The 15,487-nt window shown below is 42.3% G+C and overlaps 1 protein-coding gene across 3 annotated transcripts in view; it reads right to left on the reverse strand.

Moving 5' to 3' along the window:
• The window catches only part of CSMD3 (CUB and Sushi multiple domains 3), a 1,313,655-nt gene that overhangs the window by 171,272 nt on the left and 1,126,896 nt on the right, over positions 1 to 15,487 (reverse strand). For all 3 annotated transcript variants that reach the window (XM_025197227.1, XM_006018073.3, XM_006018072.3), the window contains one exon: positions 14,088 to 14,212. In XM_025197227.1, the coding sequence (XP_025053012.1) occupies positions 14,088 to 14,212 (125 nt within the window). The remainder of the gene's footprint in view (positions 1 to 14,087; positions 14,213 to 15,487) is intronic.

The following is a 15,487-nucleotide window of genomic DNA, read 5'->3' on the forward strand; positions in this document are numbered from 1 at the left end:
ATACTACAGAGTTTAATCACAAATCCCAAGTGAATTTCTGTTCTACTCTTTTTATACTTTAGGAGCACTTACATCTAGTCTGCATCAGTGCCCACACACGATCAATCACATCTGGTGCCACAGCTTACAATTGACTAATTAACTCATTTAATCACAATATTCCTACACATCTTCCCAGGTATATATCAAGTTTTGGTTATACTGTGCTACCTGGTTTTCTTTCTACCATGGCAATTTGTACTAATTTTGTCCATGTCAGGAAATTCTTAATCATATTCCAAACATTTCTATGCACGTTGGTATTTTCCATAGAACTTCAGACTTGTAGAATTTACCTCTTACAGCTCTTGGCCTGCCTTATGGCCTACACTTACTTAAATAGGTATTTGGTACATGGGAGTCAGCTACATGTTAATTTCTTCAAACTAAAAGGCAGAAGGTTTCTGGAGTGTGGTCATTACCATATCTTTGCTACAGGGCTTACCTCAGGGGGGGCAATTATTTTGGGCGGATGGCTGCTTTTTCAGTTTTGGCAAGCTGTTGAGGTCTGCATGGAAAGCCCCACCTGTCAGGTGCTCCGCCCCCAGTCACCATCTTGGGACCAATGTCTCAGGGCCAGTGCCAGGGGGCCCAGAGCAGGACACAGGCTGGCAGGGGTATGTGGACCCAGGTTGGGCTGCACCAGCAGGGAGAGGGGGGAGGTGGCCCAGCTCCATAGAGCCCCTGCCAGCTGGGACCCTGTACTCTTGCTGCCCTGCTCTGGGCCCTGCTGGCACTGGCCCCAGGACACTGGTGTGGGCCCCGTGCACCTGCTCACACCCAGGGCACCCCTAGCCCTGTGGTACAGGCCAGGGGCAGCGCACAGGCCCAACCCCCAGGGAACGAGCTGGTGTGGAGTACAGGGAAAAGTGGCCCCTCCCCTGCCCCATGGTCTGTGCTCCCTGCTGCAGCTGCTTGCAGCCTGCGCAGGACTGCCCCTAGCAGGCACAGGCAGGGGCTGGGGCGGAGAGGCAGCAGATGTTTGCAGCTGGTCCAAGTTCTGGGTAGCTGCTGACAGCTACAGAGCCAGGGCTGGGGGGCAGGGGCTTTGGGTGGGAGGCAAGAGGCAGCAGAGCTGGGGGGCAAGGGTCATGAGCGGGGCTGGGGGCAGAGGCTTTGGATGGGGGGCATACGGCAGCAGCGCTGGGGGCAAAGGGAACAAGCAGGGCATCCTGCCATGTACCCCCTGCCCTTATTTTGTTTTGAGCAGGCACAGGCAGCAGCACATGGGCTGTGAGAGGCTGCAGTGCAAGGTGCCAGCCACGGGGCAGTTGAGGGATTGCTTCTCCCCCCCCACCCCCGTGCTCAGCACCAGCTTGTAACCAGCCCCACTGCCAGCCTGGACCCCACACAGCTCCTGGCTCACCCCTGGGGCTGTGCATGGCAGCAGCAGCTGTGGCCCTGCTGCTTGCTGCACTGGCCAGTGTTTGCCACCGCTGCCTCTGGGCTGCCCAGCGAGCGAGCTCTGGTTGGGCAGCAGCAGCCAACACTGCCAGGTGAGGCAAGCAGAGGGGCCACAGCTGCTGCTGCCATGCACAGCCCCAGGGGTGAGCCAGGAGCTGTGTGGGGTCCAGGCTGGCAGTGGGGGCAGGTTACAAACTGGTGCTGAGCGTGAGGGGGAAAAGTAGCCCCTCACCTACCCTGTGGCTGGTTCCCCATGCTGCAGTCACTTGTAGACCACCTGTGAATGCCTGTGCCTGCTCAAGACAGCCCTGTGCAGGAAGTGAGTGGCTGCAGCAGGGAGCACTGGGTATGGGATGGGTGAGGGGCTGCATTTCCCCCTGCACTCAGCACTAGCTCCTTCCCTGCCCTCCCCCCACTTACCTGAGGTTCCAGCACGGGGCAGCCACATGTTCCCAGGCCATAAGCTAGGGCTTCCAGCTGGGGGAGGCAAGGCCGGGTGGGCTCTGTTGCTGCGGAAGCCTGCCGGGCTTCCCCTGGGTCCTACTGTTCCTGGTTCCTGTCATTTTTGACGGGAACCAAAGACAGAGAAATATTAATGCTTAGGGGCCCCACAGGCCAGATGGAATGGCCTCGCGGGCCAGATCCAGCCTGCAGGCCATATTTTGCCCACACCTGGCTTACCTGAAGGATTGGATGTCCCTATGAGGGACAGCCAGCAGGAGTAGTGTAAGAAGCATCTCCTAGTGATTCTCTGAGAAATTAGATAAGGGGAAGGAGGAGGTGGAAAGGTTCAGAAGCATCTATGAGTATGAGGACCTTGTTGACTCAATGCACAAAGACATCTCCATCATTATGGAAAAGGGACAGCCAGAGAAGGCATTAGAAGACACGGATGAAACAGGTATGCTGGAAGGTGGAAGCTGTCAGCTTGTCATCTCTAGCAACAGACAGCACTTTCCTGCAGGACCTGTGATTGTCAAGTTGTAGAACAAGTATGCTGACCTGGCATTACATGAGAAGTGGTAGGGGAGGACAAACTATGTTTCTCTAGGAAGGGAGGAGTGCAAGCATTACTGCCAAGGAAAAGCAATGCATGGTGGTAGCAACTCATTCCTGTGGGGCATGAAGGCATCCATCTTCTGGCCTGACCTGTTGACTCCAGACATCTGCTTCTGCCAGGAGCTTGCATTCAAGACATCACAGAAAGATTGCCAAGACTCATAGTAATATGCCATTCTGCTCATCAATGTGGACACTAATGATACTGCCAGGAGTTACCTTGAGCAAATCAGAAGTGACCACATGGTTTGAGAACAAGTGTGAAGAGGAAGGGGGCCCAGGTAGTGCCCTCATTGATCCTTCCAGTTAAGGTTAGAAGTCCTGGATAGGGGCAGACTCAACTTGCAGTCAACATGTGGCTGTGTAGATAGTATCACCAGCAGAGCTTTGGCTTCTATGACCATGAGATTGTGTTTACTATGTGACTATCACACCAAGACCTTCAGTACATATGCCTAGGCAACAGCATGAAGGAGAAGAGGATACCCTAGACTACCACCTCCCCCTTTAGACCATCGAGGCAGTTGAAACGCCAGACCAAGTCCAGACTTTCAGTGCCTCAATGGGTGTAGCTTCTGCCAGAGAGCGACAGATTAGAGCTGGTGCTGACTGCCTAACACTTCAGTGAGGGTGAATTTCTGTCATGGTGATGTCCCTTAGCCTTTCTCCAACCAAGACATACCCACAAGGTGGTGAGGGCTAGGGTTTTGTGCTGCCCTGTAGTTGCATTACACTGGAGGTTGCAATATTGGGGTTTTATAGTGGAGCTAGCCCGCCATGTGTGGCCCCACCAGGCTGCCCTCTAGTCAGATGCAGTTTATGGTCTTACCCAGGACCAGACTAGTGAGGAAACTGTAAACTAGGTTCAGTGGTGGTGAGGAGAGGGGGACAAAATCCCAGAGGTAAGTAAAGAACCAGGGGACTTAGGTAAACATTTAGTAATGGTCAGGAATAACAGAAGCCGTAGCAATGTTCTCACAGAGAAGATAGAACAATAAGTTACATTCCTGAAGCATTTATATACTAATGTGAGAGGTTTGGGAAACAAACAGGAAGAACTGGAGGTCTTAGTACAATCACACAATTATGATGTAATTAGGATTATGGAGATGTGGCAGGACAGTACACATGACTGTATGGATCATGATGCATTATTCAGTGCCTTGATGGCCGTCACTGGTCATGGATGGGTATAGCTTGTTCAGGAAAAATAGTCAAGGGACATGTACCACATATAAAGGGAATTTACATGTGTTCAGAGGCACAGTGCCAAGTGGAAGATAGGCCTGTTGAAAGCCTCTAGGTAAAGGTCAAAGGGGAGAACAGAAAGGGCATGTCATGGCGGACATCTGCTACCAAGAGAAGGATGTGGATGAGGACTTATTAAACAACTGGCCAAACTTTTCAAATCACAGGGCCTGGTTCTTGTGGGGACTTTAATAATCAGGATGTCTGCTGGGACGGAAATACAACAGTCTGCAGGCAGACCAGAAAATTTCTTGAGTGTACTGGAGATAAGTTTTTGATACAGGTAGCAGATACCAATTCGATGAGAAGCTCTTCTTGACTTGCTAGTCACAAACAGGGAAGAATTGGTTGAAAATGTAAAGATGGAAGGTAACCTGGGTGAAAGTGACCATGAAATGAAAGAATTCAGGATCCTAACTGAAGGAAGGAAAGAGGGAAGATTTAAGAAAAGCAGACTTTAGCAAACACAGGGAATTGGTGGGCTGGGTCACCTGGGATGTATGTATGAGGGGACAAGGAGTCCAGGACAGTTGCTATATTTAAGTAGGTCCCTTTAAGGGCACAGGAGAAAGCGTCCCAATGTGACAGAACAATGAGAAGTGTAAGAAGAAGCCAGCCTGGCTAGACAAATTTCTTGAATGAGCTGAAACTCAAAAGGAATCCAATAAAAAGTGGAAACTCAGTCATGGTACTAGGGAAGAACAAAAGAGTAATGTACGGGCATACAGGGAGAAAATTAGGAAGGCCAAACCACAATTTGAGATGCAACTCTCAAAGGATATAAAATAGATTCTACTAGTACGTCAAAAGTAAGACAAATACCAAAGAAAACATAGGTCCCCTATGGAATGTGGAAAGCAATTTAGTTATGAATGATTTAGAGAAAACTGATGTATTTAATTCCTTTTTTTACTTCAGTCTTCACAAATAGTGGGAGTTACCAGATGACAAGCACAGTTGAAAGCAAAGATAGGGAAGCAGACAAACAGCTAGGGTAATGGCAGAAGAGATTAGGGATTAATTTACAGAAGATAGCAGCTTTCAAGTCAGTAGGGTCAAATGGGATGAACCCTGACTTGGCTGAGGTAATTTCAGAGCCATTCTCTACCCATTTTGAGAACTCACGGATGTCAGGTGAGGTCCCAGATGACTGAAAAAGGGCAAGAAAGGAAAGGAAAGAAGAAGGATCTGGGGAACTACAGACAAGTCAACCTGACTTATATACCTGGAAAGATCATGGAGAAGGCTGTGAAGGACTCTAATGTGAAGCACCTGGAGAACTATGATCAGGAACAGCCAGCATGGATTCACCAAGAGCAAATCATTCCAGACTAAGCTGATTTCCATCTATGATAAGGTGACAGGTTATTTGGATAGGGAATGATTTTGACACAGTCTCCCACAACATTCTTATTAACAAACTAAGGAAACAGAGATTAAACTAAGGAAATACAGACTAGACAAAAGTACTGTAAGGTGGATACATAACTGACTGGGTCATCCTGCTCAGTCAGTCACTACCAATGGCTCAGTGTTTAGTGTCGAGGAGATATCAAAAGATTATTCAACATCCACATCAATGATTTGGATATAATGGAACTGAACGTATGCTTAGCAAATTTACAAGTGATACCAAGTTGTGTCAAGGTGCAAACAGTCTGAAGGGAAGGGCTAGGATAAGAGTGATTAGATAGAGTGGAAAATGGTGTCCAATCTATTGGATGAGATCCAACAAGGGCAAGTACAAAGTCCTGCACTTAGAATGGAATAATTGCATGCATAAATACAGACTGGGAAATGACTGGCTAAGCTGCAGTACCGCAGAGAAAGCCTTGGGGTCACAGTGGGCTACAAGCTGAATATAAAATCAACAGTGTGCCCAGCGTGCCCACCAAGAACCTGAGTCTGACATGGTTTCAGAATTGGTGCTGAAAGCCAGGAGTCCATTCATACACTGCTAGACTTTTCAAATCTTTCTCCTTGATCAGCTCTATCTTAATACAAAGCGATGAGCACCTGGAACGTCCAGGTATGTGCTGGATGAGTGTATTCAATTCTATTTGAAGGTAGGGTGCACCCTCTCAGAATCCGACTCTATAATTGCTATCATTATGGGTATTCTGGCACCATTGGTTAATGTGCATAATTTAGTAAACAGAACACTTTGCATGACAATATCAAATTACCCAAACCTTGATAGCAAGCCTTTGTTAGAATTTTTGTTTTAATGTAGTCTCTATCTGGGCAACTAAGGGATAAGCTAGACAGGATTTACAGAGGGCTCTGGAACGGAGGAATCTGAAGTGAAAATGCTGCACTATTTTACAAAAGTATATGTACTGACAATATATAATGCTCTGTTCCTGTAAGGTTCAGTGACAGTAGATTTTTATTACTTTGGATAAAGAAAAAAAGAAGGCCAAAGCCTTCTTGTTTCATATAAGTTCAGGAGAGAGTGTATGCAAAAAGACACACATATATAAATATTTGATTGAAAATATTTCATAAGCACCTGTGTTTGCATTTTCAGGTTAAGTGGCTGATCAGCAAACTAGCCAAATTCTTCCAACTTACACAGAATAGATATTTTTATAGGTGCAGTTTCTAATTTGCTAATTTTTTTTAAACAACAATAAGACAAAACAACCTAGAAATTAGCCTCAGCTCATGCAAACCATTATTTAAATGAAGTTCCAGTCAAAAAAATGGCTCAATAAACAGATTAAGATGGGTTTCTATGTTTGCTGCATTTTATGCAATACATAGCTTGATTCACTAGATTTGTTTACTTTGTAACTTTGTCTCTCACTGCCAGACCTTCAGACTAACCAGGATTCAGTGCATCAAGCCTGATTCTCTACTTGTTATGCATGATCACCATCAATAAGGTTCTGTAGACCTAATTATGCCCTGAGGTATGCCTTGGCAACTGCTTTTCTTCAGTGCATTTGCACAAATGTAAGTGATTGGAGCTTATTCAAGAATCAATACTGTAAAAACTGAATGCAGTTCAGTTCTCTCTCTCTCTCTTTTCCTGCTCATGTGGGGAGCTAAACCCGATGATTCTCCAGGGTCCCTTCCAGCCCTATGATTCTATGACTGCAGCACATGTTCTGGGGAAAGTACTATGGAATCTGATCCCCAGCCCCGGTAATCATGCTTCTTGGCATGCCACACATGCATGGCAGAAGATGCAATTATGGAATCAGGGATCAGATCCCAAATGCACTCTTTCAACTTGCCAGTGCAGAAGCTAGGGTCTATGATTCTGGGTCCTCCATGCACTGGCAAGTTGAAAGCCAGGTGCCTACAGCCCAGCATGGCTTGGAACTGTTATGAGGCTAGTGGGGACAATCAGCTGATTATTGGCCCCAACCGCAGACAGAGTCAGCTTAGGTTCACCAGGGGCTGTCCAGGATGGTAGTCATTTGACTATCACACTTGGCTCTCACAGTCGTTCATTCCCATTGGAGGAAGCCTCTGCTCCCCTGCATCCCGCAGTTCTACTGGAGCTCCCTGATGTGAGGTTTAAAGCCCCCACTAGGGGAAAAACTTCAGCTTCCCCTGTGGAGAACATTGGCCAGGTGCAGGGGGTGCACATGGGTGCACACACACCCCCTGAGATTGGCGGTGACCCCCTATGAAAAGTGCCACCGACGCTGCCGCCAACACCACCGGCACTTGCCACCCCACCTCTTCCCCACCGTTGACACTACCATGGCTGCCTGCAGTAGCTCCCTGCTCACTGCTGCCACGCCCCTGCCACCGACACCAACACCTGCGGGTAGTCGCTGTGCCCCCTCGGCCTCTGGGGGCACGAGGAGGTCATGGCTGAGAGCCTCTGATTCCCACCCCTCATCCTCACCTCCGCAGGTGAGGATGAGGGGTGGGAGCTGCCAGCCAGTTTGAGACCAGGGCTACCCAGGCCAGTGCCAAGCCCTGAAGAGGCCTGGTGTGTGGACATGCCACATGTTCAATTTAAGGTGCAATACAAACCAGCCATAAAAGTGTTCTATATTACATATGAAACATATTTATGGCTGGTTTATCATTTTATGGCAGCTAAAATTGAGTGTGTAGCACCCCTGTCATTTATGCCATGATTAACACGTTAATTGTCATATAAATATAATATATAGTGAGCCCCTTAGCTGAGAGTAACATTTGAAGAAGTGAGATTTATTTTGAGTAAGAAAATACTATTCTTAGAAAGTCATACTGATGTAATACTGATTCAAAGAAAGATTATTTATATATATAATCTTACCCTCACTATCTACAATAGTAATAGGCTTATTGTGTCTATCCAGAGCACTCCGATTGGTTGTCTTGGCAGCCAATCACAATGCTTACTGAAACAACTCTGGACAGACAGAATAAGTGTGTTATTATTACAGATCCTCAGGCATCCCAAACAGATACGCAGGCAAATCAGAGCTAGAATGAAGCACTGGGCCCCGCACTGTGGAGCAAGCAAACTCCACCAAAGGAAAGAAAAAAAAAAAGCAGTGAGGGACCCAATCCTTCCCCCGCTTCCCCCCCTCCGGAGCCTGCCTGCCTCTCCTTCAGCCATGAGGTGAGCTCCTGGTGGGCCCTGAGCTTTGGGGGCTCCATTGCTTCCTAAGACCGTGTTTACACATGAACAGCTTTATGTAGCCTTTTTGAGGGTGAGAAGTTGTGATTCCATTGAAGTATTCAGTCAAGGGATAACTAAAAATCCTGTATTTAAAGAAATACTTTTGCAATAAAAAATTAATTGCAAATGTTTTGTAGGTTTCAGCTAGTGTTTAAATAATTAGGACTAGATTTTTTTAGTGTGCGCGGCATGTATATATGCATGTATATATAAAATCCTCTTGTTTAAGAGGCCTCTTGTTTAAGGGCTTAATCCTACTACTAATAGGTTGTAAACAAATATCTAGAGAAAAGGTATTTTATAGTACTTTTCACAAAACTCACTGTCTCCCACAACATTCTTATTAATAAGCTAAAGGAATTCTACTAGATGAAAGGATATTAATATGCACATGAAACTGGCTGGCTCATCATACAAAATAAGCAGTCACAATGGTTCAATGTTTAGATTAAAGGAGGAATTAAGTAGGGTTTCTCTAGATCCAGTACTGTTCAGCATCATCGTTAATAAACTCGATGTTGGGATTGAGTGTACACTTAGCCAATTTGTGGATGACACCAAGCTGATTAGAGTTGTAAACATTCAGAAGGGTAGGTCTAGGATGACCTAGATAGACTAGAGAAATGGTACCAAAAATCAATAAGATGAAATTCAACAAGGACAAGTGTAAAGTCCTACACTTGGGAAAAATAATCACATGCACAAATGGAGGGCAGAGAATGTTTGACTAGGCTGCAGTACTCCAGAAAAGGACCTGGGGAGTTACACTGGATCATAAACTGAATAGAAGCCAACAGCATGCTATTGTTGCAAATAAAGAAAATAGCTGGGTAATATTAATATAAGTGCCTCTTGCAAATCAAGGGAAATTATTCTTCTGTTCTATTCATCACTGGTGAGGTAAAGCTTTTGGCTTCACATTTCAAGAAAGATGTTGATATATTGGAAAGAGTCCAGTGGGGAGTGACAAAAATGATTAGTGCCCTGGGCAGCACTGTAGAGAGAAAGATACAGAATAATTGCAGCTACTTGACATGAGTAGCCAGAGCTCCCTCTGGATGAACCCCAGATTGGCTCAAATAGCTTGCACTTAGACATGGAGACGTAGCAGAACAAACAAATAGCAGATAAGGGAAAAAGTCAGACCAAGAAGTCACAGTAAAAGAATAACAATAAAGAACCAACCTTGGGGAATTAAGAGCAATAAGTTTGTGGTGTCCAGCTGCTGGCTGCCACTATAAATACTGTGAATAGTGCTTAGATAGAACTGCTAAGAAAAATGAAATAGGGTAGCAACAATGATGTCACAACAAGTCATAACAGAAACAGCAAAGGACAACAAAGTTGTCTCTCAGCTAGACTGCATCCCAAGAAAAATTGGATGATCAACGCAGACACGGGAACCCGGGAGCCTCCCCTCAGCATGGTCAGCTGATTGAGAACTGTTGTTAAACTCCACCCAACATTGTTGCAGGGTGGTCAGATTCATGTTAACGCATTGTAGCGTTGTTGCTTACGTGTGTGTGTGTGTGTGTGTGTGTGTGTGTGTGTGTGTGTGTGTGTGTGTGTGTGTGTGTGGCCAATAAAAGTTGCTTGATCTTTAATTTGATAAGAACTAGAACTATTTAATTTGGAAAATAGTAGAATGGGCGGGGGGAGGGGGAGGGCGGTTGGCAAGAGTCCTCAGATACCTGAAGGCTGATTATAAAGTGGATGGAGATTTTTTTTTTTTCTACGGCTGGGGACTGGACTAGGAGAAATGGCCTTAAAATTGAGTAGAAGAAATTTAAGTTGGAAATTAGAAGCAACTTTCTGACTGCAGGTTGTCAAGCATTGGAAAAGGATACCTAGAAAAACTGTAGAATTTTTTCCCTGGATTTTTTTTAGGAGCAAGTTAGTCTCTTGACTGGGATGGTTTATAGTCAGAGAAGTTCCTGCTTTGAGCACGGGGCTCGTCTCACTGACCTTGTGAGGTTCTTTTTTGCCTTACTTTCCTATCATTCTAATATTCCACTGGAATAATCTACCTTTCACTGAGGAATGAATGAATGACCAACAATGAAGCAGCAGAGTGCTCAGCTGAGACACTGAGGAAATAAATCACCTGTTCAGTCCACAAACAACAGCCTAGAAATGTTGTTGGAGGCTAACTTGGAGGGGTCTTGTTACTCTGCTTAGGACCTGAATTTTCATCATGATCAAATGGCAGCTTGGGATACTGAGAAGGTTTCCTCATTACCTCATATCTCTGATTGCTACATTGGAAAGGAGGTGAGTGGGCAAGGCTCCAGTTAAGTAAAGTAATCCAAATGTCCTTACACCAAGAATAAGCTGGTATGTTTCTGGTAAAGCAGATGGTGATTCAACCATTTGCCAATGCACTTCTGATCTTATTCTTATTCTTATAATAACTGAATGGGGAGTACTAGGTACCTTCTAAGTGGGTGTATCTACATGTGCACTTTAGTGTGCAGTAGCTTATTTTACTGCACATTAGAGCATCACGGCAAAAACCATGCTAATACGCTAATGCAAAGTAAAATTAGGCTACTGTGCATTAAGCATCACTAAAAATAGTGTGTTTTTGCTACTGTGCATTAGGACAATCTAATGTACATTTAGTTAGTATCTCACATTAGAGTACTAAATTTAATGCTCAGTAGCAAAATCACATTAATGAATGTGTAGACACACCAGGTTTGACCTAGAATATCTAAGTGCTGAACAGAAAGATGTCTACAGCTAGACAGTAGAAAACACTGGGTACTGGGTTGTGTCTAAAGTCTGACTGCCTTCTCAGAACTTTGGCTACCAACTAAAGAGTACAGGAGAAGTCCTCCCATCATCATGACATCTAGATGCCTGAGGGAGAGGCACCCATATGAATGAGCACATTTAACAATGACAGCAACAGGAAGAATAGTACCCAACATTCAATCTTGAACATGACTAATGGTAGTAGTGCTGCCACCCACCTTTTTCACAATAGTTAGTGTTCAGAACACTTACCTGAGTTTTAGGCTTCTGCAGCCTCAGGGGACACAAACCAATGTCTCCCACTTAAAACAGCATATTAACCACCAGACTACAAATTAGACTAGATCATGGTCTTGTTCAACCTCAACCGTAGAAGCTGGGGCCTGGTGCAAGACTCATAGGACCAGAAAGAGATCAAACAAGAGGGAGGATGCTTTTATAGCCCAATGAGGAGGGCATTCCCCTAGTTTTTGAAGTCCTAGTTTTTGGTTTCTGCTTTTAGGGTTACTTCTGTTATTTAACTCACGACTGTCCAAAGTAAAATACATACGGAGTAACTGGTCTAGAGAGTCATATTGACTATTCTTAGTTCCCTGTACTGTTTAGACATTTTTATGAGATGCAAGTTAAAAACCATGAAAGGGGATAGGGAGACTTGCCATATAGAAGCATGCAGTAGCTGTTTTGATTTAACTTTTACTTCTGTCCATTCCTTTGTTGGTGTAGGTCAGCAAAATTGCTCAAAGTCTCAGCAAGAGACTTAAAACAAGATAGTTTTAAAGCTACTGATGTTTAGCCCCAGTTATAAGGTACAGGAGAAAACAGATGTAACAATTATCACTGAACAGTGTACACCAATATAATTTAATACTTATTCTAGTATCATGTCTGTCCACATGCTTACGTAGTTAAGTTCTGATTAAGTCCTTTTTAGGGGTCTATAATACCTATTTGGATTTAGACTTAAATGATGAAAAAGCCTGAGTCCTTTCTGAATGGGACTTAGATTCCTAAATACCTAATATTTAGAAATATTAGACACAAATTCTAATACCTTTAAAAACTGAGATGCAGGTACTTTTGGAAAAGGTATGCATATTCTTTTGGTGAACCTGGTCTATATTGCAATGCTTTTTGCTGTTCTAATTTAGAATTTCTCTTTTCACCAAGTATTTCTGAGATATCTTAAACTAAATAGAATATAATATTCAAGATGATCATGTAGACGTGATTTATAGAAATCATACTATTTTCTAACCCTTACTTAAAAAAATAAAAGGCCTTACTAACTTTCAGCTCCATGCATTGAAAAGGCAATTTTATTAAGCTGTCCAAAATTAATTCCTCATTTTATCTTCCTGAGATTAAAAACAAGTTATAATCCATTGCTTATAAATTTAAATTGTTCCTTTCCACATACATTACATAGAACTTTTCAAAGCTGAATTCTGTCTTCCAGGCTTTTGGCTGATTTAATTTTTTAGGACCCTCTGAAGCTCCTTATACTTATGCATTGTCTTGATTAACCTACTGTAATGAGGTGTCATTAGCAAATTTTCCAATTTCAGTATTTCATCTATGATTCAAGAAAAAGAATATCCAACAAACATTCTTGGTTTAGTATTAATCATTTACCTGTTTTGCTTTTAACCACTTTTCATGGAAAATGTAGCTACTTATTTTGCTTTCTTTTTATATTTTATTAGGATTTTTTAAAAACTAAAATAAAACAACACACTTTGGTTCCAGATGGGCAGATGAAATGTTTACACTGGAGTAACTGGGATAACAATGGTGTAAAAAATGCCATCTATTTAAGTTACATGGGTCTAGACTTCAGCTGCCTGCTTCATAAAACAGCCATATTTGCTTCCCCACTCCCCCCACATTTAATGCTCAGGAACAGCAGTAGCCATCTACTGTGTGAGCTGCTTTAGGATAGCTGTATTAAGTGTATAACTGTCTGTTCCTGATCCCTGTGGGATATATCTCAGCATATAAAACCAATGCAAATTTTGATAGGATATATATTTATCTGTCTATGCCCTTGTTTACCAAGTAATTTCAATTTTTTTTTTTTCAAATGTTACCTGGAAATCTTAGTAGATCTGCAGGCTCTCTGTTGTCTTAGGATTTTGTCAGATCTTTTAAAGCATTCTAACATTTAATGGGACATTATTTATTCTTACTGAAAGCATTTTAGTCTTTCTTTCATGCTGGACCTGATTCAAAGTTTCTTGAAGGAAATAAGTCTTTTCAGGAACATTAATGGGTTTTGTTTCAGGCCTATATTATATTACTACAGGAGTGAATAATTATTTTTCTCAGACATACAAATAAAAAAAAATGTATAACTCGCTTTCAAAAGTCAACTGGTTAATTTTTGTCCTTTACAAACAGAAAGTCACTTTTTAAAACAAACAAAAAAAAAGCATTTGCTGTGTGAAATAATATTTTTCCAGTTAATGTCTCTGGCAATTAATTTTTTAAGTGGATACTATATCATTTCAGATTTCTTGAATCTCTCTAGTAAAAAAGACCTGTGTAATAAATTCTGTTGTGGCAGCTATTGATTCTGTTGTTACAACTATTGCCACCAGAACATCAAAGTCCATGACAGAAATTGGCTCCAACAGCTTAAAGAGAAAAGAGCCTGTAGGAAGCAAGCAGCTTCCGAACCACCCAACCATGACATACATTTGTAACCACTGCCACAGATCATGCAAATCTCAGACTGGGCTATTCAGTCACATGAGACACTGCAAACTATTTACATCATAGGCTACAATATCCACCGTCTCCCAACGATGAAAGGATGCCAAAGCAAAACTAGGCAGCTATTAATCATCTGGTAAAACTTTTATGAATAATTGTCTTTTTATGTTTTCACCTTTGCAAAGATCAACTTCAAACACAATAGCAAGTCAATTACATGTATTCTTACTTGAATCCCAGCTCCTTCTGGCACTGTGATCTTCCATACACAATTCAGATTGTTGTCATAAGGCTCCGGGTAACCAGGAGATAAAATGGTCCCTTTGCGCTTAGTTAAAATTCCACCACAGGGCACTGAAAGGAAATGCATGAGGCAAGAAAAGGAATTTGACAGAACACTGCTTCAAAAATGAGAAAAGATGTAATAAAAGCTAACAGAATGATAAGCATAGAGGAGCTGCTAACTTCTGTAAAGTGATGCTATATTTAAAAATTCATGTTAGCCTGAGGAAAATAAAACCCTTGCTTATATTTCAAATCCTCTTTTTAAATTATTAGAAAAGAACAAAAGAAAATTAAAAATTAGAAAACTTTTCTACCTGACAAAATCCTGTTCACTTATCTTAAGAGTTGTTCATTTGAACCATAACAAAGTGAAATAAGTTTGAGGGTGTCATTTTAATCTCACAAAAATAAAATAATAGGAAAGAAGTTGAAACAAGTATCAAAGAAGAAAGCTCTTAGCCAAAAAATGCTTAATTTTAATCAGTGTATGTTGCTAAATTAATTAATTTAATTCTAATGCTAGAGGCTATTAATTCTCAAACTATCCTCCTTCCTCAGTGAATGATCCCATTAGATCTATGAAGTTACTTGTATTAGAAAAGAAACTTATGAGTAAGATTGCACCCATACAACCTACACCCCAAAACTAATGATACTCCAAAAAAGTAAAACATAGTGGGTGCATCTACACGAGACGCTAACTGTGCAGTAGCCTAATTCTACTGAGCAATAGCGTGTAGAGCTAAAACCAAGCTAATGAGGTGCTGTACAGTAATATTAGGTGCAGTAGTATTAGGCTATTATGGAGTTAGCATCACTAAAAAGCCATGTGCTGGTGCTACTGTACTTTGATTTAGTACTTGGTTATAGAAGTACTAAACTTAATGTGCATTAACTACAGTGTATTAATGAATATGTAGATGTGCCCACTTGAAATGAATGAGAATCTTGTCTGAGTCACTGGATACTCTAAGAACTAAATATAAAGAATATTATAGCTCCATCTAGATATAATTTTTATGTTGCTATTTTAACAGTTTAAAAAAAGATTGATGGGATGTTTTATCAGTACCATTAAAAGACAATCCATCATTCCTGTGCAATATTATCAAGTCCTTGAGCTGATTTAATTAGATAGAAATAGGAAGAAAATTTTGCAAATACATAAAAGAATACAACTTATCTCAGTAATGAATACTGTAGCTACATTTTGTACTACATATAATTGATAGAATTTGTTGGAGACTACATGGAAAAACTAAAGGTTGGTGTCACTTAAAGTGTTTAAATAATTACTTGTATAAGCATGAGCAGATAGAATGATTGATGTCTGCTATCTGTAGG

This window comes from Alligator sinensis, unplaced genomic scaffold (assembly GCF_000455745.1).
Source record: "Alligator sinensis unplaced genomic scaffold, ASM45574v1 scaffold112_1, whole genome shotgun sequence".
Classification (NCBI taxonomy): Eukaryota; Metazoa; Chordata; order Crocodylia; family Alligatoridae; genus Alligator; species Alligator sinensis.